Below are 23,195 nucleotides of genomic sequence, written 5' to 3'. Positions count from 1 at the left end.
GATTTTTGTTTCTGGTACTGGGAATTAAACATAGGGTCTCACGCATGTTAAACAAGGTTCTACCACTGAGCTACATTTTATGCCCTTTTTATTTTATATTGAGAGACTTTTTAAGTTGCCCAGACTGGCCTCAAACTTGTGATCCTCCTGCCTCAGTCTACTAAATAGCTGGGATTTCAGGCATGTGCCCCTGTACCTGACTACTGTCTCTCATATTCACATCTAGCCTATCAGCTGCTCCTACTGATCTTCAAAATAGGTACAGACTCCGCCCACTTCCTACAAACTACTTCCCCTGCTCTGTGCTGCCATGTGTTCCTCCTGTGGATTGCTATCCTAGTCTCCCACCTGGTCGCATTGGGAGAACTTAATTTGCTCAAGATCACTCCTTACATGATCATTCTATTAAACTTCACAATCAATAGTACCATCTTCTCCACTGTGGAAACTGAAGTAGACAGTGTTTAGTTTGCTGGAGGTCACAGGGCTAATGAAGTAGAAGCTGAACTTCAATGCAGCAGAGCAGTTGGGTACCAGCATGGCTGTGTTTGACCCCCGCACTTCAGCTTGCAGCCCTATCCTGGGATCACTTGCGTTTGCACAACAGTGTGAAAGGGCAGCTGCGACCTGAACTTGGGCTGTTGCCTCGTATTCTCCAAGACCCAGCACTTGCCACCATTTCATTCTCTTGCTTTATCTCCTCTTGACTACAAGGGATGGACAGGCTCTTTCCCTGCCCTTCATGTGTGTCATCACTTGCTGCTGGAGACACCCAAGAGCTATGCTGCCAGCACCCCTCACCCCTCTACACACCACCCCTGATGACAGGGAGGCTCCAGGGATGACTTAGTTTTGGGTTCATTCATTATCAGGAGCTTTAAAGCAGCTCTGCGACCATGTCATAAATCAGTGCTATAAGGTGGTATAAAGCTTTCTCTTTTCAGGGCCTGGAGTTTAGCTCAGCGGTGTAATTGCCTGCTTGGCAAACAAGGTTGTGAGTTTTTTTTTTCTCCCCCACCGGTACTGGGGATAGAACTCACAACCGCCTACTTGCAAGGCAGGTGCTTATGCCCCTGAGCTAAATCCCCATCCCCAAGGTTGTGAGTTTAATCTCCAGTACCACAAAAAAAAAAAAAAAAAAAAAAGCTTTCTCTTTTCCCAGTCGTTCTTCCATCCCTGGCCACATCTGGTCTGATGCAGAAAATCCTTTAGGTCCTCAACTGAATGCCTCCTCCTTTGGCTTCTGGGGATCACAGAGTGGTGCTGTAAGTGGCCACACCTGAAGAAGCTGGGCCTGGGAATCCAGACACCTACACCAGAACTCTGGGATTTCTGAGCCTTCTTCGTGGAACGTGTTGGAGGAAGATGGCTTTGCCTTCCTCCACCAACTGATACAACCAGCTAAACTCTCTCCTATGATGTCCCTTTCCAGCGTTGTGCCAATCAGAAAGAGAAGCCTATTGGTTAATTCTGGACTTTATGGAGCAAGAACACATGGTAAGGAAATTCTTCAGAACTTTTCAAGAACTGAGGAGGAAAAAAATGGGTGCTTATGCTTTTTTAGGATTGGAGACCTAGCCCTGGTGTGGAAGGCCCCAGAAATTCAGGGGCCTCTTGATCTGGGGCAATCTTGGTGGCGAGGCTACTAAGCAGGGTGGCTGGGGCACAGGCTTTATAGCTCCTTCCTTTCCTGTGTGAAGGATCTTCCTCATCCATTCCTACTTCTGCTGCCCTTAGAGGGCACCAGAGGGGCCCCAGGACGTTGGTGGGTGCTCACCAAGGGGATTAAGACCTTGCTGAGGAAATCAATTGTGCATGTTAGGCAAGTGCTCTACCACACCAAACTACACTCCTTTTATTATCTGAGACCTGCATTAAGATGCTGTGAGTCTGGGCTGACTGTGAGGGACAGAGTGAGCCCGCTGCAGGTCTCAAGTATTGATCAATTATAAATGAAGGGCTGGGAAGGACTTCTTTTGTTCTAGTCCACAATGGAGAAGCAGAATTTCCTCAGGGCTGTGGAAATCCTGAGTGATGCTGTGCGTACCAACGGGAATGGCAATATGAACGATTATTATCCCAAAGCTACCCTGGCCAAGAAAATTGAGGTGAGGAAGACCTAGGTTCTGGCAATTGGCCATCCATCAATAAAGGTGACAGTTCCCAAAAGACTCACAACCCAACGTGACTTTCTGAGGGGAATTCTCGATTTTTCCTTTTCTTCTAGATGTTAATCCTGGAAGAATCCACTGAGACTCTGGAGAGCAGCGTGCGCCAGCAGGCCATGCTGTGTGTCGTGGCTTTAAGGTCCCTTTCCTCTTATGACCCTTACATGGCCATTGGGGTTCTGATGCTGAGAACATTTGGGTTGGGAAGAAGGACACAGTATGGGGACTTGAGATTTGGGCTGTAGGTGGCAGGGCTCCATCACCACTGCTTCATCTGCCTGTATCCTGGAATAGTGAGGCTGCTCTCCAATTTCACTCTCCAATTTCTCCAATTTCACTTCTCTACCTGTGTCAGGTAGAGAAGCTGCCGCAACAACTAGGGGCCCCCTGCTCTGCCAAGGGGCCTTTGGAAAGGGACTCACCATTTCCTGTACCTTGGAGAGAGTAGCAGAGCAAACTACCCCAGAGGGTCCTGGAAACATCACCCAACCTCTCACTGGATCCCCTAAAGCCCTTTACTTCCCCCACCTCTTCCCCCAGCCAGCTGAATCCACCATTCTACTTACCTGAGATGTTGGACCTGGTCAGCGTAGGCATCTCCAGTACATTCTCTCTGCCATTCATCATGCCCAGTCCTGACCGAAGGGACAGCGCTAGTCTCTACCTTCAGGTAATCTCCGCCATTGCCTCTTGTTGAAGATGTCCGTGCGGGGAGACTTTGTCTTTGGGGCCCTTTCCTATCTCTTGGCCTCTGGCCTTCCTCCTGCTCTGATCTTTCAGGATCTCATGGCATCATAGTCTTCATGCTGCTCTGAGCAATCCTGGGCTGCCTAATCTTCACCTGTCTCCCCAGGGAAGGGCTTGTGTCCCACCAAGGCCTATCTGACAGCCTCAGTCTTGGGAGGAGACCCATAGATTCTAAGAAATAAGAAGACTCATAATTGGCCAGTAGACTGTTAAATCTTCCCAAAGATTTTTAGTTTTAAAAATAGAAATATCCAGGGCTGGAATGTGTATCTCAGTAACAGAGTCCTTGCTTAGCATGCCCGAGATCCTGAGTTCAGTCTCCAATACTGCCCGCTCCATGCAAAAAGTATCCTTCTTCATTAGAATGAGTCTCTAGGCTGGGGATTTAGCTCAGTGGCACAAGGGCCTGCTTGGCGAATGTGAGGTCATGAGTTCAATCTCCAGTACCCCCCGCCAAAAAAAAGTGTTACCGAATAAGAATGGTAAGAATCCTGTAGGCTGTTTGCTGGGGAGAACGTCCCAGTACCCACAGTTCACTGTGTGTTCCACGGTTTGGGGTGGGCTTGGTGTCGCTTTTCATGAGGCCAAGAAAGGTCACTCCAGGGAAGATCAGAGTGTAGCTGCCCCCCGAGAAGGTACTTGGGGTGGCAAAGCCCGGCTGGCTCCCTCTTCCTTTTTCCTGGGACAAGGTATAGAGGGACAGGGGCTGGAGGGAGAGGTGTGCCCAGGGATTAAGCTAGCTCTGTGGCAATCTTCCTGCGTGCACCCTGTTCCTCACTTACCAGACGATCCAGGCTTTAGACGACATGTTACAAGCTCTTGTGATGGATGATATGGATCCTGACATGCTCATACTGGAAAAGTTCCTGGAAGTGAGTGGCCAGAGAAACTTGTTTCTAGATCTGTATGTTTGGCCGGAAAGGAAGGCATGGGGTGATGGTGTGGTATCCCTCTTTCCAAAGATCATGGGTCAGTTCCCAAAGCTCAACATGCATAAGTATCATAAGCATCACTTGGGGATAGAGATACTGAGCTCTGGCCCTGACCAGGGTGGAGCCCTCAAGGAATTCACTGTTGGAGATCTTGCTCTCCAAAGATGAGTGGTACCCTACCTCTTTCCAGTGCTTCACAGAAAATAATGGAGGAAATTGATTTACTTTAACAAGTGCAATAAAATTGATAAAATACATTTTTTATATGCAACCAAGTGTGGATTATATTTACTACTTTCAGATAATTCTTTTTTTTATTTTTAATTTAATTTTATTTTTTGATACTGAGGTTTGAACTCATGACCTCACACTTACCAGGCACATGCTTGAGCCACTGAGCTAAATCCCTGGCCTAGTAATTCTATTTTTGAAGGATAAAATTTTTATTTTTGAGGAATTTCATACTGTACATTTCCAAAGACACTTGCATAAGAAAACAAAAATGTTAATCTCCTTCTCATGAACATTAATAAGGACATAAACTATTCTTAAAAAGTGTGATACTTGGAAGTTTAGCACCACCATCTGAAGTGAACAAAAAGGAAAAAAAAACCAGTATATAATTTCAGACTTCTCTGCATGTAGTTCCAGGTCTCTGCATGTAGTATTAAAATTTTTTTTGTTCAATTTATATTACTAAAACAGTAAAAACTGAGAAAAAATATAAACCTGTTGGTAGCTGAAATGGGGGAGGATGCTCTCTTGTATTCTGAAGCTGGCTGGAAATATTTGCTGACATTTTCCCTTTGCAGTTGTTGGTTTCTCAGAGAATAATAGGACACATTCTGTCTTACTCTTCTGCTTCATCACTTTGCTATTTCTTTGGTGTTGGCAAGATTGTGGGACACTCTTTGCTCTGTTTTGGATGGTCATTTGCTCTCTAGGTCACCTCTTTGCAGTCTTGGGCAAGAACATTAGGAGGATGGGGTGAAGTGCCCCAATAATCCAAGGATGCCAGGGATTCTCTGAGGTTTTTTGAGCAGTAAGTTGGGATTTGATGGACTGGCCCTGGAAGCCAAGCTCCTCGGACTGCATCCTTCCTCTCTCCCATCTTCTGCCGGTAATTTTTAAAACAAAACAAATCAAGTGCACCTTTTTTAGATACAATTTTTCCTACAAAATTACATGATGATATCACACTTGACTACACACAGCTGGATTACAAGGAGGACTGATTTGGAAACAAATATTTGAAGAGTATATAGTTTTCCCATGGCCTTTCCTTTTTTTAATTTTAAAAATTATGGTATAATTTACATACAGTGTAATTCACTCTCAGTGTGTAGCTAAGCAGGGTTTGAAAAATATGTCAGTCATATAACCAAAAACACAATTAAGCTTAGAGCAGGTCTAATCATCTGACCTCCAAATCCCCCATGACTTTTTTTGGGGACTGAGGATCGAACCCAGGGTCTTCTCTTGCATGCTGGGCAAGCCCTCTACTACTGAGTTGCATTCCTAGCCCGTTTTATTTTGAGATGGGGCTCACTAAGTCATCCAAACTAGCCTCAAATTTGCAGTCCTCCTAACTCAGTCTCCCAAGTAGGTAGAATTTCTAGTGTACATCATCTCCCCCAGCTACTATTATTAATTTCTAGAAATTGATAACTCTGAGTCTGATCTTTCAGAGACCACTTCACTCCTTCTCTTGACCTAGCAGGTAGGGCTCTGTACAGCTATGCTGCCAAGCAACCCCATCTTTTCATCGCCTTCTGCTTTGTAATTCTACCTGGAAGGAGCAGCACCATCTTTAAATACTGCTGTAGAAGAGACTCTGATGGTACTGTACCAGGTGCCAGAGACTCAAACACACCACCTTTTTGCCAAGTTCTGGGGTCCATGTGCTCTGATGCCAGCCACAGCTCCATCCTGGTTGTCTTTTTGGTTGTCGGAGATGTAGCATGCAGACACAGGGGCAGCAGTCCCAGGGGTGTGAGTGCTGACCATCTCTTTGCTCCCTGTGCAGATCATCTTGCCTTGGTTGACACAATCAGACAAAGTGCACGAGCAGGTCCGGGCCTTGGGCACCATTTCCCGGTTGCTGAGGTTCATTTGCAATTTCCTTACACTGTTGGTGAGTGTTGGCCCAGTGGGTCCTACTTATCTGCTCAAGGGGCACCTAGTGGAGCGTAAAGCCCTGCGGGTGGTACCTAGACGGTGGATGGTCAGGGTGCCTTCCCCTTTTTTGCTAATGCATCTTTTCTGTTCCTGTGAGACAGAAGACTTGACTTGATGTGTTTTGCCCTGGTCTTGTGAGCTCCAATTAGCCAGACATATTCAGCTTGCTGGGGGACCTCAGCCTGCCCCAGCTGCCTACCACTGTGTTTAGGGGTCTGGTTGCCCTCTTCCTTTGGGTACTTATTAGGAATGTTCCTTTTGGCCAGGATGGAATGTAGACCCAGACAGGGGAGGAGACACACATAGGCAAAGGACTTCATGGTGTGGGAAGGAGCATAGGTTGGGCCTCACCTTACAATTCCCCATCGGCCTGTCACAGTCCTGGTGGGAAAAGCCCCTTCCAGGATGGTGAGAGGTAACCTTGTCCCCTTTCTGGCAGCACATGGAGGTATTCTCCATGAATGGGAAGCTGATGGGCATCTTGAGCCTCTACTGCATGAGCTCGAACCACGAGATCAGACTGGGGGCATCAGAGGCTTTGAATTACTGGTCCAAAATCCTTGTGCTTCAGAGAAGTAAGCAATCTAAGCCCAAATGCTGACCGGGGACCCACTGAATGAGTGTGTGCCCCTGTGTCACACGCACCAAGGGGGCAGTTCCCTCCTGGGAGGGGCACCGGAATCAACATGCTAGGATGTCCCAAGACCCAGAAGCCCAGCTGAACAATTCCAAGCAGATTTGGAAACTTTATCTGGATGAGCTTCAAACCTACCCCCGAGACAATGTCATTTTTAAAGGAATTCTTGGGGGAGGAAGGAAGCTAAGCTTGCAGCACCTAATGGAATCGACTTGGAGCCTCAGGATTTCAACTGCCTTTCCCTACTGGAAATGAGCATCCTTTCTCAGGGAAGAGATCTGAGGCTCTTTGATCTAGTCCCTTTTTGCCCTGGGAAAACCAGAGATACAGGCAGCATCATACACAGCAGTGCCAGGGAATTTGCAGTATTCAAAGGCAGCTTCAGAGATGCTTTTTGTGATTTGATGGGTATGCAGGGATGGGCTGACACGCTGGGGTGGGAGCTGTCCACATTCTGACATATGCAGGAGCAGTGGCTAAGAGTGACCAGACTGAGGCCCCAGCCATACCCTCCTGCTACCTTGCACTAGGGAGTACGCCCCCTTCTGTTGGGTAAACATTATTCTGTGCATTTAACTCTGTTGATCTCTCTGAGATTTGAGGGAAAGAGGGGAGTGTGTGTTCTTTTCCCCACTTACGGCCCAGCCCTTTAACTGCTGTCTTTGGATCGGAGGTGTGAGACAGAAGACAGTGTTCATCCTGAGGAACCTGCAGAAGCACTTCCGTGGGGAATGGTTTGCCAGCCTGCAGAACATCACACTGGTAACCTTTGCTCTGTGCTGTGCACGGCATGCCCAGGATAGGGAGTGCAAGGTGCTAGAGAGGAAGAGAGACAGAAGAAAAAGGGCGGGGGAGAGACAGCAGGAGGTGAGGCAGGAGTGTCTTTAGAATTGATTTCACACAAACGGTGGAGGGGAAAAGTCTATTCTCCAACCTATGCTTGAGTTGATTGAAGTTTGAGGTCACAGAGAGAGTTTTTAAAAGGAAGGACAGTAGGGGCTGGGGATTTAGCTCAGCGGCATAAGCGCCTGCCTTGCAAGCAGGCAGTCGTGAGTTCGATTCCCGGTACCGATGAAAAGGAAAAAAGACAAAAAAAAAAAAAGGAAGGACAGTGATCCTTTTTCTAAATCTCCACATGCCTTTATTTGTGGCCTGGGTCTAACATTATTCATTCAGCAAAGGTGTGCCAGTTGTCTTAGGGATGGTGTCCCCAGACTCAGTCAAATCACTCCTGCCAGAAACCCAGGAGGAATCCACTGTCCTTTCTGCCCCCTTATCTCCACACCCAGCAAAGCTGTGTCTGTCCATTCCGCCTCCTGAACAGCTCTTGCCCACTTCTCCAGCCCTGCTGCAGTGGTTTTGACTCATTGCACGATCATCTCTTGCCCGGCTCATTGCAGCAGTGTCTTACTGGTTGTCCTGTTTCCAACTGTACCCCATTCACCCCATTCTCTATGCTACAGTCAGAAAACTGCTTCTTCCTGCAGACCTGGTCGTATCATTCCCCTCAGTCTGTGCACTGACTTCCCACTGTCCTTATTCTGAAACCTGGACTTCTCACTGAGCCCTTCGGCCTTTCGTGATCAAGCTTGTGCTTTAGCTGCCCGGTCTCACCACATGTCAGTTTTCCTTTTTCACTTGGCCCAGGTCTCCCACGCAGCACACAATAATCAGACGGAACTCCTCTACGCACTAGGCATGTGTACATGCTGTTCCTGCTGCTGCAATGCTTCCCCCCTCTTTCCTTGCAAGTGGACCCTAAGAAGCTTTCTCTATTCGGTCAGCCCAGCTTCCACTTCCTTTCTGCCTCTTCATTGTCATGACCAAGGGCAAAGGCATTGAGATCTTGTTCTCAGTTGTCCCCAGCTCCCAGCAGAAGCAGGCACAGAGCTGCATCAGTCTTGTTGGAATGGTGAGATTCACTGGATTGTGTAGATCCTGGGTCACAAGGCAGGTCTGCTCTAGCAACGAAGGTCTTGCTTTGGAATGCTGCAGACTCACTAGATATCAGAATTCATTTCCAAGGGACTTAGCTCACTACATTCCAAGCTCAGAAGAGAAATGCCTTTCCCCTCTTCACCACACTGTCTGGAGCATTGTTCCTTCTTGGGGACTTCGGAGTTTGGTGGCACTCTAAAGCACGAACTCACACCACAAAAAGCCAGATGCTAGCCATTGTCTCTCTGAATCCTGACTGCCTGGTGTCCCTGGAGGCAGGAGGCTTTGGGGCAGTCTTGGCATGGCAAGATGGTGGCATGGCAGAGACAGCCCTTGTATTCTTCCTCAGATCTTCAGGAAATACCTGACCCCCATGGAGAGGGCCGATATGATCCTGGTGACCATGGAGGGCATGACCAGCAGCAATCGGAATGACGTCTACGCAGCCTCCAAAGTGTTAGAAACGATCCTGAAGTACCCTATTCCAGAAATTGGGAAGGTAGCCTTTTTGGGGGGCTCAGTGTTTCAAAGTCTACTTACAAGTTTTTTCTTTTTCTTCTTTTTTTCCATCTAATTCTTTTTATTCCCTATGAGTTTGTGTTAAAGAAATCCCAATCCGGACAACCTCATACACATGTGTGCAGCCCCATACCTGATGCAGGGGCCTGGCTATGCGACTCCCACTGAGCCGGTGCTGTACTTGCAGAAAGAACCTCCTTCTACCTCTTTTTAGGTGCCAGAAATCATTCAATACATTTACTTCCATGTGAACAATGTCACTGAGGCCACTGCCCAGAGCATCATAAGCAAGATCCTTCATCTCTTGTCCCAGACCTACACTGATGAAGTGATCCTGACACTGTTTAAGATAGAAGACCAGTCACAAACGTAAGTGGCTTTACCAGTTACAGCTCCCAACGGTCTTTTTGTTTTTTCAAAATGCATTAAATTTTTAATAGTTTCTTATTTATTTGTGGCACAGTAATTCTAAAACTCATGTAATTTATTACAGAAAATTTGGAAAGCATGTGGAACTTAGAAAAAGCAAAGGAAAGAATCAAATTTCACCCAAAGTACTTTCTACTATCACTTGGACATAATTTATAATTTGTTCACTTGTTCTTGCTTTTGTGTTTTTGAAGTTCTGAGAATGGAATCTAGTGTCTCACTTATGTTATGTAAATGTTCTGCTACTGAGCTGCATCCTTCATGACATTTTTGATAGTGGTGCTTTAAAAAGTCAAGTTTGAAAAAAAAAAGTTAAGTTTGGCTGAATGTGGTGGGACACACTTGTAATCCCAAGGCTCAGGAGGCTGAGGCAGAAGGCTCACCACGAGTTTGAGGTTAGCCCAGGCTACATAATGAGTTCAAGGCCAGCCTGAACTACATAGTGGGACCCTGTCTTAAAAAAAAGCCAAGTTTATACTGAATCTGTCAATTTGTATATTTTTTCATTTAACACTTCATTATAGTATTTCCTAATTTAAATCCTTTTGTGAACATAACTTTAATGGCTGCCTGACATTATATTGTATGGATGTGCTGCACTATAATTTTCTTTTTTAATTAAAAAATAATTTTTATCCAAAAATTCACTCTATTGATAAATGATTATACAAATTTCCTCAAATGCATAGTCCTAATCATCACTACCACAACCAAGATACAACTCCCCAGAATTCTTTGGGCTACCCTTCTGGAGTCTCCCCCAACATCAGCTCCTGGTAATAACTGATGTGTTCTCAATCTCTGTAGCTTCATTTTTTCTAGAACATCATATAAAGTAGAATCATAGAGTATGGAGATTTTTAAACCTGCTTCAATTATTTAGCATTATGTGTATGGGGTTCGTGTATGTGGTTGTATCTGTAGGCCATTCCCTTTAATGTGGAATTGTAGCCCATTGTGCGGGTGTATCAAGTTTATCTATTCACCATGTGGGTTGCTTCCAAGTTTTGATAAATATGAATAATGCTGCTGTAAATATTTGTGTGAAAGTTTTTGTATAAACATGTGTTTTCCTCTTGGCTAAATCCTTAAGAATTGAACTGCAGTTGAACAATATGGGAGGCACATGCTTAATTTTAAAAGAAACAGCTAAACATATTTTTACATAGCTATAGTATTTTGTATTTCCACCAAAAGCATAATGAGATTTCCATTACTCCCATCTTTGTCAACACTTAATACTTTTAATGTTTTAGAAAGTTAGCCACCCTAACAAGTATGTAGTAGTCTTTCATTGTGATTTTAATTTGCATTTTCCTTAGTTAATTACAACTAATGACTGTGAGCATTATTTCATATATTTACTTGACACTCATGTATCTTCTTTGGTCATGTATTTGAACTTTTCACCTGTTTTTTAATTGAGTTTTTTCATTTGTTGGTGAGTTTCGAGAGACCATTTTTTATTATGAATAAAAGGCTTTTGTTGGATATATGATTCTTAAATTTTTCTCCCCTTTTGTAGAATGTCTACTTCTCATAAGAATGCAAAAAATTTATTAATGAAGTACAATTTATCTTTTAGTTTTCCACCATTTGTGGATGTGACTAACCTTTTTTCATTAAATTGCTTTTGTACCTTTATCCATCTATTTCTAAATCTCATAACATTGTTTTATGCATTTGATTTCTTTCTCAATAATCACTTTCTCAGTTGTTGTTATTAAATATTCTGCTCTATGGATGGTCCTTAATGTTCCAGGAGAAAACTCTTTATATCTTTATTTTGTAACGTGTGAATGATAAACTTCTGACTGTCATGACTTGTCACAGGTCTGTAGCCATCTGTCACTCTATGTGTTACCAGGTCAGCATGACCCTCATTTTCATGACTCAGTGCTGGTGACTTTTTCAGTTTTTATCATGTGGAGACTGCTATTTTTTTTTTTTTTTTGGTACCAGAGATCGAACTCTCAACCTAGAGCTTGCCAGGCAGGCGCTTATGCCGCTGAGCTAAATCCCTGCTTTTGTACCTTTATCAAAAATCACTTGACCATATTTGTGTAGGTCTGTTAATAAACTTTCTCCTTTGTACCACTGATCTATACATCGATACAATTGACGATCCTTTCATCAATGTCACACACTTTCCCTTTGATGGTGTAGTATTTCCCCCAACTGAACCCAGGTCTTCGTGCATGTTTGGCAATCTAAAAGTGTCCTTTTTTTTTCCTTGGTACCAGGGTTCGAACTCACAACCACGTGCTTGCAAGGCAGGCGCTTATGCCACTGAGCTAAATCCCCAGCCCTTAAAAGTGTACTTTTATAATGAGTGATGAAATCAACAAGTGTGAGTTCTCTAATTTTGTTACTCTTCCAAAATTGATTTGACTATTCTATTTCTTTTGCTTTTTCTTTCTTTAAAAATTGCCCTTGTGGGTTTTATTTTATTGTGATGGTGTTGCATCTATAGATAAGTATGAGAAAAATTGACATTATCACAATATGAGATCTATGATCCATGAACATGATTTATTTATTTAGATTTTTAAAAAATTTCTTTCGTCATTCTTTTGTGTTTCTCTGTCTCTTCAATTCTTTTTTTTTTTTTTTTTTTTTTTTTTTTTTTTTTTTTTTTTTTTTTTTTGGTACCAGGAATCAAACTCATAAACTCATGTTTGCCAGGCAGGCAGTTATGCTGTTAAACCCCCAGCCCCTTCAGAATCCCCTACCCATTTCCATATATATATATTTTTTTTTTAATTTCATTTATACATGTGTACTTAACAGTACTTAATACACTTTTTAAAAATTTTAGTAGTTTGCAGCAGGTGCCATGATACCCACCTGTAATCCCAGTTCTTCAAGAAGATTGCAAGTTTGAAACTACCCTCAACAATTTAGCAAGACCTGTCTCAAATTTAACAGTCAGCTGAAGATGCAGATCAGTGTAGGGAACTTGCACAAGGCCTTTCATTCCATCCTCAGTACCACAAAAAGCAATAGTTTATTGTTAGTGCATAGAAATAACATTGGTTTCTGGATATTGACCTTATATCTTAAATCTTGCTAAACTCAATTATGAGTTCTTGGTGCTTTCTTGTACATTCATGAGGTTGCACACACAGGTCATTATAGGTGGAAGGGCTCGTCTGGAAGACGGAGATGATGTTCCAGGGCTGTGTGGGTAAAGAAAGCTTGAACAGGGGCACAGGGAAAAGTGTGACCAACAAGCCTTGATCTCAGATTTTTGTTTTGTTTGGTTTGGTTTTTTGATACCAGGGATCAAACTCACAACCTTGCACTTACCAGGCAGGAACTTACACCACTGAGCTAAATCCCTGGCCCCAGATTCTTTTTAAAATCAAGTAAACATTTTCAGACATACCTGTGCTTGAGATGAGAGAGAACGGGGTGATCTGAGGTGATGAAATGATGAGAGGAGAAAAGAGAGGGGAAGGAAAGGAGAAGCGAGAAGGAAGGAAGAAAGCAGAGGAACTGGAGGACCGGCAAAGGAGCCCAGAGCTTTTCCCTGGGAAGCATCATGGAGAGTACAGGGTAACCATGGGGTAACCGTGTTGCTGGCTTCTGCCTCTGCAGAGAGGTGTGCAAACCCTGGGAGATCCTGGCATCCTTTCCGGAAGACTGTGAAGTCATCATGAAGCACCTGCTGCAGAGACTGGTCCCACTGCAGGCACCGCAGGACCAGGAGCGCAGCCAGAGAACAGAGATCTCCCCGCTGATTGTATGGAAGGGCTGGCGACAAGGGAGATGGAGAACGGGGATGGGAACTGGGCAGGGCATTTGCTGGGCTCTGTGAGGGGCTGTCTGCTCTGTGGGCCTCTTCCTTTTGGGTTCTAGTGTTTTGTTGAACATTGTAATGGCAAAGTCCTTGGGATAGGCTTGGAGGGAGGATTTTCCAGATGTTGGGGGATAGAGAGAGGGTAAATTCTAGTCCTCCTGGGACAAATTGAGGTCAGGCAGCAATCTCAAGAATGGTGACAGAAGGGGCTGGGGATTTAGCTCAGCGGCATAAGCACCTGCCTTGCAAGCAGGCGGTCGTGAGTTTGATCCTTGGTACCGATAAAAAGTTAAAAAAAAGAATGGTGACAGAAGCTACCATCACGACTTTAGGAGTATTTAACACAACATGATTCTAGAAACAGCCCTTTTTTCCTGGCTCACATGAATTTAGTTTTCCATTGCTGTGAGCAGAGTGGGTCTTACTGGCAAGCCCTGCCACGTGGTTGGTGGCGGGGAAGGAACTTTCTGGGGACAGGGCCTGTGAATGGTGATAAAGATGATGACGGGAGCACTGTTCTCACCCGCAGGCTACCAGGGCCATCCATGAGCTTCTGCTGAAGTCAAATCAGCAGATGGAGGTGCAGACCTTCTTCTCCCCTCTGTTTATCACGCTGCTTTTCCAGACCTCCTTTCTCATGGTGGAAGGGAATACTGAAATGATCCAGGATCACCGGCACATAACAGAATGGGTGGACCCTGTCAGGTACTTTACATCTTGGGCCAGTGTGCCAGTGACTGTGCCCTGGGCGTCAGCAACTTGGCATCTTTGCTCAACTTGATGCCATACTGCTGACCTCAACATCCTTTCAATGCCCTCTTGAGCATTTAGTATGCTGCTCATACATCATCTCAAGAAGTCTTCCTGGGCTTTTTAGAAAAGTCTCTTTCTTTAAATCTGGCTTGCTAGGCCAATGCAGAGTCAATAGCAAAGTGAAATCAAAGCAAGACCCTCAGGTTCTCCGATGTGGGTTACATTCGCTCCCCTCTGCAGGCTTCCAGTGTCGCTTTAGAGACACCACATTCCTCTTGGCCTTGGTTGTTTCATTTGTCATATGTTACACTGGGTCTCTAAGGGCTGTGCCACCACTAGCAAGCAGGTCACAGTTCACTGGGAGGTTGGGAGTCTGGCAGGTGGCTGGGGAGAAGGAGAAGCGTGGTGATGGTGGGGTGCACCTTCCTGCCTACCTCTCGCTACCTCCCCAGTTCTACTGTGGGGGCCCTGAAGACCTTGATGCACAGATCTGGGTATGGGGACTCAGAGTCTGAAATCGAGAAGCTTGGGGGCTGGGAGCTTCTTATTAATCCTGAAAAACATTATGATGGAGTCACTCTGCTGGCCAGGTAAGCTGCTCCTGGATCCCTGCTGGCGGCCCTCTATGCTTCTGGTCCTCTTCTGTGGCTGAGGCCTATCACAAGGTCTGTGTTCTCTTTTGTAGGTCCTTGGTTACAAAGAACTGCTGGCACAACCGCCCCATGTTTGGTCTCCTCATAAAGATGCTCCAGGACCCCAACTGTGCCAATCACCTCACAGCCCTGGTGTTCTTGATGGAGGTGACTAGTGTGGGTAAAGAGCAGGCAGGGGAGGATGGTCCCCAGGGGAAGTAGCCACTTCCGGTGGACTCCCTTAGCAATGGCCACCACAGAGAGAGAGAGAGAGAGAGAGAGAGAGAGAGAGAGAGAGAGAGAGAGAGAAAGAGAGAGAGAGAGAGAGAGAGGGAGAGAAAGAGAGAGAGAGAGAGAGAGAGAGAGAGTTATAGTTGAGAACATTCTCTCCAATATTCTATATCTTGCTCTCTTCAAGCCTCCTCCTGGATCAATACATATTCTTTGTAAATGTAAAGTTTTATGGGGATAAAATATTGCATCACAAAATGCTCAATAATTAATTGGATATTTTGCTTCCAAGTTTACACTGTTATTAGTAACCTAGCTGCATAGTGGGATCTCTGGGAGACCTATAAATAACAGTAAATAAATAGCACAAATGCTTGGGCTCCAACTCATCATCTTGGGAGTGGTATAGCATTAGGAAACAGCATTTTTAATGGTTCTCCCCATGTCTCCAATGTGTGACCAGGGCCGTTAGTCCTGGAATTGGCGTGCATGTTTAATACTGTATTGCCCAGCATAGCTCAACATCCCCAGGGCTGTGGAATGACAGTGACAGTGCTCTTGTAATAATTTCCATTTGTTCTCCTCCCTTTAAAAAGATATTATTCTTGGAGATGGTGTTTGATTTTTTTCTGTTCCAACAACTTTTCTTTTTCTCTTCTGACCGCTATGTGCTGTGCAACAGTCCTCAGAGTCATCCCTTCTCCATCCCCACTGCTCTTGGCCCCATTATCTGTGTGTAGGTTAAGTTCAAAATGACATGCTGAACAGGCCAGAAGCCATGCCTCCAACGCCAGCTACTGGGAGACTAAGGAAAACTTGCAGAAGGAGTGAATGACTTCTGGAACAATACGTTGTAGATTTACTCTTCAGCTGAACTTTGACCCTTCTACCAATTTTTCCAAAGCCTTCAGAGCACTCTTTTACTAACAAATAGGAACCTAGATTCAAAGTCATTGTTTTCTCTTTGCCCACCTTGTTTGGTCTCTTTTTGCCAGCTGCTCCAGTGCCCAGATGTGGCAGCCTTAGTGAACGACTTCATCACCAGCATTCTGGCCAACTGGTTCAACTGTACGGAGCCAGCCACAGTGAAACTTCTGCTACAGATGACACGGGTCTTCACAAAGCACAAGAACCTGGTAGGATGCAACAGGGGCCAAGGGCATGCTCTCAGATGTCGGCACTTGGGGAAGGCACAGATGGACCTAGAGGCCTGGAGTGTCCAGTTATAGACATTCTTGGAATCAAAGAGTAAACCCTTATGAGGAGAGACCCTCAAGAACAGGATCAAGGCTTGTGCCACTCATGTTTCATCGTTTCTAGGAAAAGCCTCCAAGGAAATTGTCCCATGGGTCACTTCAATGGGACCTCAAACATGTCATCTAAGTCTCTCAAAGATTGGTACCATCATCAGGGATGGGAAAGACAGTGCAGAGCAAACTTACGTAGACGAAAGAGAAGCCTCCTCCATCTTTTCCCCTTTACCTGTGGGGGCAGAAGGTACCTGCCCAAATGTGCTCTGGGTCAGCTCATTCTGATAGCCAATCTAATCCCAGTTGCAGGGTAGAAAGTGGTAGCACCCACTGGTTCTCATGTGCAGAGGGCTGAATTGGAAGTGAGAAATTTCTCAGATTTCCCCAACTGACTCTGAAGTTCTGGGTGGCTCTTGTTCCACAGGAGAAGAGACTCCAAATCCTGCAGCCTCAAATACTGAACTGCTGCTACTCTTCCAATGGCGACATTGTGATGGAGACTTTCTTGGTACTGAAGCACCTTCTGGAGAATCTCACCTGGAAGAACTCCTCTTCCTTCCTTATTCATCTTGCCTTCAAGCTAGAGCCCTTCTTTGAGGAGGTACAGTCCCCTGAGGGCTCCTTTTTGCCTCTAGGTGTCTGGTTCACTAGGATGCCATTCTATGGGTGCTGATCACTTCTGCCTTCTCATCTCGAGACTGAATGGGATGAGGTGGAGCAAGGACAGACCACAGCTGCCTGGGAGAACCCTGCTGAGGGACTGAGCAGACCTTTGAAGGGGTGGGAACACAGGCAGGAGCATGCAGTTGGTGGAGGTGGAGCTCAGGTGACCCTGGTACAGAAGCAGTTACAGAGGCAGAGATATCTTCCCACCCAGGAGTCCGAGCACCTGCGCTTGCTGGCCTTCCAGATCTACAGCCATCTCCTGGTCAAGGTCAAGAGGAGTGTGCTTGTCTTCCCCTTAAAGCACCAGATCTTCAACATGATAGTCTGCCTGGTGCTTCACCTGCAGGATGTGAATTCAGATGTGGCTCAGGTAAGAGGCCCGGCCTGGGGCCTGGCACTCAGCCCCATTCCGATGCTAAGCATGGTTAGCATGTGGACAGGGCTATAGTAGACCTGTTGGGCTCTGGTCCCAGAGAGCTTTTATAGAAGCCAGAGCTGACCAGGTGCTGTACCAGTTTCCTCAAACTTCGGCTCCATCTAGCAAGCCACCAGTTCCAGCAGGACGTGGCAGGTGTGGACACTCTTAGGAGGACAATCCCAGGGACCACCTTTGGCCCCTGCAGTCTTTCTCTAGGCTGCTTTCTGTTTCTACCTCGCCCCTGGGCAGAATGGGACTCCCTAGCTGGAGGCAGAACAGGATGGGGTGGGGCAGCTCTGAGCACCAGAGACCAGGAATGTATATGGCAGCTAAAGAACCTGAAAACCAGCTGAGACCATTTTCAACAGAACACCTTGTTTGCAGAGTGGCTCCTTTGCCTTTTCTGAGGCCTGTTGGCACATCTGCTTAAAAGAAATCATCCTTCCCTTTAAGGGTTCCTCCCCCCAGGGTTCCTCCAGATCACTTCCATGGTAATGTTCCTGACCAAGCCAACCCAGAATCGGAATAGTGACTGTCTTTGGGGAAATCTTTTTTCAGAGATACTGTTTTGGGTGGCAGTAGGGAAGTCATGGAGCTGGTGAGTAAGGCTACAGGGTTGATAGTCACATAATTCTAGGTCTCAATATCTGGAAAAGCTTCCTTCATGGGAAAAAGGGCTTTTCAATAGATTTGATGACCTCTACCTTCCTTCTAACTCTGGTCCCTGGTCTTTCCCGGACTTTCCATCCCAGCATGGCTAAAAAGGCTGCCATTTGGCTTCCCTCATGGTAAGCTCCCTTTCTCCTCAGACCTGCCGGATCACACTCTGCAACACAGCTTCCCTACTGCGCTGGTCAAAGCTGAGCAAAGTCTTTGCCAAGGAAGATGTATTTATCATCGTGAGGGTCCTGGTAAGCCAGCAACCGCCTGTTGCAGGAAAGGCAGAAGCCTTGGTCCTTCTGCAGCTGGCAGTTTGTGGCAGTGACAAGAGTTCAACAATGAGCTGCTAATCCCTGGGCATCTGCTTTGTGTTGGGCACCTGGATTGTGGTTCCTGCCCTCCTACTGCTTCCTGTCTATGTTGAGTAGTGAGGCATAGAATCTAATAATCTCAGAATACTTTGCTAAGGGCTGGAAGGACTGTCATCTTCAGGAGGAGCCTGGAAGACAGGCAAAGAGAGGGATCATGAGTACAGGCTGAGGTGACACCACGCACAGGGTGTAGAGTCAAGCACTTATTCTGCCAAGGACTTTGTACACCATTTCCTGTAGAATTTGTTCTTTTAACTACCCTGAGAAATAAGGGCAAAATAGCTTGATACTGTCTGTGGGGAGCCCTAAGTGGTTTGCAGGGCTATGCAGGGAGACACTAACCAAAGAAGCTGCCTAAGGAGCCCAGGGAAAACAGGAGACCCCACGCCCTAGGCCACCTTCTCCACATGGTCTGACACAGCACACCCTTGATCCGGAACATATCTGGTAACACTGTCTTTACTACCCAAAGTGAAATTTATAAACAATATTATCTACATACGCTGGTTCCAAACTAAACATAATGCTCTTACTCCAAAGAGTAGGGGAAATAACTTATAATGAAACATTATGTGTGACATAACATAACGCCAATCACGTATGTGAAGTTAGTCTAGAAGGCATAAAACAGAAGTTGGCTTCCTATTTCTTACTCAGAATCACAGCTACAGGTGCAGAATGACCCCAGAGAGTGATGTGGGCCTTTAGTCACCACAGGAAATGTTGCCATTGATGATGTGACTTCCAAAGTAATGGGTCATTTTTGGTGGCATACTGAACAAAAGGAAGTATAGTTTTTTTGTTGTTGTTGTTTTGTTTTTGTTTTTTTCCTTTTTATCAGTACCAGGGATCGAACTCACGACTGCCTGCTTGCAAGGCAGGCGCTTATGCCGCTGAGCTAAACCCCCAGCCCCGGAAGTATAGTTTTTGATTTATACTGTAGAAGCATTTCTAGAAACTCAGCACGTATCTGAACTGTGAAACAGCAGTCTGTATTACATGGAAGACAGAGTCAAGATCTGGGCACAGTTTTGAAACAGGGTTTGAATTGGCACAAATATGCAAGGAGATTACAAATTAGTGTGTCCTCCACCATCATTCTGACAATCAAAAACAGCCCTTACTATTCCCAGTTGAGAAGTAACTTGGTATTTCTAAGAAAGAAAGTTAACTTACAGCTGTTAGTTATTCCAAATCGCTGAAAAGCAGAAAATCCTGATTTGAGGTGAAATTTCCCATGTTTATTTTGGCAAGCAATTTGTAACATGAAATCTTGCACGAACCAAAGAAGGTCTGTGGGCTGCTCCTGACTGATGGAGGGGCAGGCTGCAACCTGGGCAGGAGAGAACAGAGCACAGAGCAGGAAGCCAGAGGCCAGGCCAGGCTAGCATTGGAGGTTTGGGTGCAGTAAGGAGCAGGACTTAGAGCTGTAGACACTGGAAGCCGCAGAAGTGTTTTAAGAAATAGGGGTCCATGGTTGGGTAGCTGTGCATTTTAAATAAATCACCAGGCTACAACTCAGAGGAAAGTTCTCAAGGAGGAAACCTGGAGTCCCTGGAGGAAGATGACAAAATCTGATGAAGACAAAAGTCTTGGAGGGATTAGTTGGTTGTGGAGACTGATTTGGTGTGGTGAAGGCAGAGGTCAGTTTTTGGGTTTCTGACCCGGTGTCTGGAGCTGAGGTCAGGAATACAGAGGGAGGGCCAGGTGTGAGAGGGAGCTGGTGGGTTGATTTGTACATGTAGAGTTTGTAAAGTCTATGGTGACTGAGGTGGTCTATCCCACTGGAAGTCATATATCTGTCCCCAAAGCTTGGAGAATGAGGCTGCACTAGAGATACAGGTTTGTGAACGTTGAGTGTATGGCTGATGGAAGGGGACAAGCAGGTGGCCTAGGCTCAGCCTCTCTACCACTTCAACCCAGAGAAGCCCCGGTTTGATAGTTAAGGGTATTGGGTTTAGAGTTAGAGGTTTTAATTGAAAAAAAGATCCTGCTGCCAAAAGTTGGAAAAAACCCCAAAGTCCACGATGTAGCCTCTGTTTAAAAGAACCTCAACTGCAGAGTGCAAAGGAAGTGTCAAGTCATAGCAGGAAGGATATTCAAGGGTGAGGTTAAGGCTGTGGCTACTGCAGGGAGAGAAACTTCAAGGGAGGAAGTGAAAATAGACAGAGAGAGGCTGTGACCCCTGGTAAGAGAGGAGGGTATGGAAATCCTCGATTCCAGGCAGCACCCGGTCTAAACAGATTGTTGTAGACATGACTGGGTCTCTTGCAGCCTTAAGCATATATCCATGAGATTATTTTAAGGCAATGTATAAATACAATATTTAAACCACGAGGTTCACTCTTCTACTGTCAGGAATAGGAAAAAACATGTGTGGGCCAGACTAGGGCAAATCTCTGCCCTAGTCAAGCAGAGTCAAGATCAGACTTTGGTAAATTCAGGAAGACTTCATGGAGGAAATATAATGGAACTGGGTAGGAGAGTTAGAAATGTAGAACATTTGGGAAGACTTTTGCATGTAGTGGATAACCCTAGTTTAGTCCCAACACAGTCTAGCAGGAGAAGTGGCAACAGGTCTTTCTGTGATCAAACACCTCTTACAGCTGCAGCAAGAGACAAACAAAGCACTCTGGTTCCTGAAGCAGTGCGTAGCTTTGTTCAAGAGCACCCAGGTCCCCATTCGCCAGGCAGCGGTGTGGTTTGCAGGTATGGCTTTCACTTTCTTGGGGCCTTCAGTCTGAGTACCTAGGACCCAAAGACGTAATGACAGAGCCCACAGAAGTGATGTAACCTGTGTTAATCACACCCAGAAGCCTCTGCTTGGACTGGGTGATGTTTTCCATAGTAGATGGGGCCTAGTCCTAGGCAGCCAGGGCAGCCCAACTTCCAAAGACATGAGGGATCAGGATCTGGGTGCTGCCCTGTGCAGTAAGTCAGGCAGAGGGCACTGCTTCACATCACCCCAGGGACAAGGGTCTTGGGGGCACAGGGATGGATATCCATCAGTCTACCTGTCAGTGTGCTTAGAACCCTAGGGGAACTGGGAACTAGTTCCAACTTCATGGACAAAGTCCCACGTAGGCCAAGGAAGGATGGTCATTATTTGGAGAAGGGTCCATCCAGGGCCACTGAGGTAGCTCTGTGTGTCCCTCACAGGCCAGATCCTCCAAATTCTGGACTTGGAAGAGATGAATGGAGTTGAGGAGGCTTGTGCAGGTGAATCGCTCATGGCCAGTGGTTTTTAGAGGTACTGGTATCAGTGGGGAAGGTTCAGAAATGAAAGTGTAAGGGTAGTTGCAAAATTATCATCTAGAAGGAGAGAAAATGAGACTTCTCTCCAAGGCATTTAGGTTTCACAGTGTTGGTCAGAGCCGTACTGCACCATCCCCCGCCCCCATTCAATTACTCTCATTGCTGTGGGGTTTGAGTCCACTCATCAGCCAGGATGGATCCTTGAACTCCTCCTAGGAGACACAGCTGACTTCTTCCTTGGGGGCGTGGGGGTTCGCAATTCCTTCCCTCCGGAGCCCCCAGAACTGCTGGTGTTGTGGCCCATACATTCTCCACCGTGGCTCTGGGATGTGCCCTCCGCACATCCTTCTGCCGCCATCTTGTCTCTCACTGTGTGGTCTCCTGACACAGTGGCTCTGGGTGAGGCTTAGCCCTGCCTGCCACTCTCTTGAAGGTAGAGCACTTCACTAGAGCTATTTTGTGGAGGAGGAGGAGGAGGGTAGAGCCAGAGAGAGGAACTCAGGGAGGCCCAAGGGGTTGGGGATGGATACAGGAGAACAGGTGGCCTGAGCAGGCAGACTTGGGATCTGCTGGTAACCAAGGAGGAAGACACCTAGACTCTTGTTCATGTTTTAGAAGCTGCTGGCCCCATCCTATTTTCCTCTTCCTCCCTCAAGTGGGGTGCAGGCCCTCCTGCCCACTTCACTGCTCTGTTCTATAGCAGTGTTTGTGTTACAGCCCTGAGACACATGGAGACCGACCCTGATCCCATGGTCAGGTGCCTTGCTGTGCAGACTATCTACGTCCTGCAAGCCAAGGAGCAGCTGTTGCTGGCTGACCGCTCCACTTCCTGCTTCTGCTGGAGGAGGTCCAAAAGGGGCTACTTTTGAGCCTGCACCCTTGGATTGACACTGAAGGCCTGGACCCCAAACTAACAGCGGGGTCAGCCTCCTCAGCTCTGCACAAGAAATGGCATGTCCCTGCTCTAATAAAAGGAGACATCCTGCACTTCTGTGAGAATAGGTATCAATTCTTGGCTGCCTGGGGTAGAACCTGTGTTGTGAGCCAGGGACTTGGCGTAAATGTCTGAGTCCAGGCCGGCCTCTTTCTGCTCTGCCCCACTCTTCCCTTCCATTCAGCCAAGTGATCTGAGGCCAGAGCAAGCAGTTTCTTTTGAAGCAACTTGAACTGAACTGCAAACTGGGGGTCAGTCTCCAGATTCTGGCTATATTGAGACACACACATATATACATACACACACACACACACACACATTTTATTGTACTGGGCATTGAACTTAGAGCCTTTGCACTGAGCTACATTCCCAGCCCTTTTTTATTTTTTTTGAAATAACTTGCTAGGTTGCCCAGACTGGTCTTGAACTTGCGATCCTCTAGCCTCAGATACCCAGGTTGCTGGAATTATAGGCATGCACTGCCACACCCGGTTTGGGGCCTAGTTCTGATGGTGAACAGTCGAGTCTGCTCTGGTTAGTTGAATCAGGAGTGATTTAATAAAGTGCTATTAGCCAGCTCACAAACTATCCAGGGAGATCAGAGAGTTTGGACACCACACAACTAGGAACAGGTGACTATGAAGCAGCTCCATGGCTCCCCTTTGACTCAGTGCA

General features: G+C 46.1%; 1 protein-coding gene across 1 annotated transcript; it reads left to right on the top strand.

Moving 5' to 3' along the window:
• Positions 1–1,990: 1,990 nt before the first annotated feature.
• On the top strand, positions 1,991–22,487 carry LOC100727242 (maestro heat-like repeat-containing protein family member 7). The gene is made up of 20 exons (XM_063240135.1): positions 1,991–2,108; positions 2,228–2,307; positions 2,709–2,838; positions 3,701–3,787; positions 5,874–5,981; positions 6,465–6,600; positions 7,336–7,424; positions 8,950–9,099; positions 9,334–9,488; positions 13,149–13,293; positions 13,880–14,055; positions 14,556–14,693; positions 14,789–14,903; positions 15,962–16,102; positions 16,641–16,817; positions 17,094–17,252; positions 18,110–18,211; positions 20,938–21,040; positions 21,491–21,550; positions 22,304–22,487. Exons 1-20 carry the CDS (start codon positions 1,992–1,994, stop codon positions 22,453–22,455), a joined length of 2,520 nt encoding a protein of 839 aa, XP_063096205.1. The 5' UTR covers position 1,991; the 3' UTR covers positions 22,456–22,487.
• The last annotated feature ends 708 nt before the right edge of the window (positions 22,488–23,195 follow it).

Source organism: Cavia porcellus, unplaced genomic scaffold (genome assembly GCF_034190915.1).
Source record: "Cavia porcellus strain 051 isolate PalLab524CR breed Dunkin Hartley unplaced genomic scaffold, mCavPor4.1 scaffold_29, whole genome shotgun sequence".
NCBI classification, from domain to species: Eukaryota; Metazoa; Chordata; class Mammalia; order Rodentia; family Caviidae; genus Cavia; species Cavia porcellus.
The sequence above is the reverse complement of the archived record's forward strand: the minus strand, read 5'-3'. Positions and strand labels throughout refer to the sequence as shown.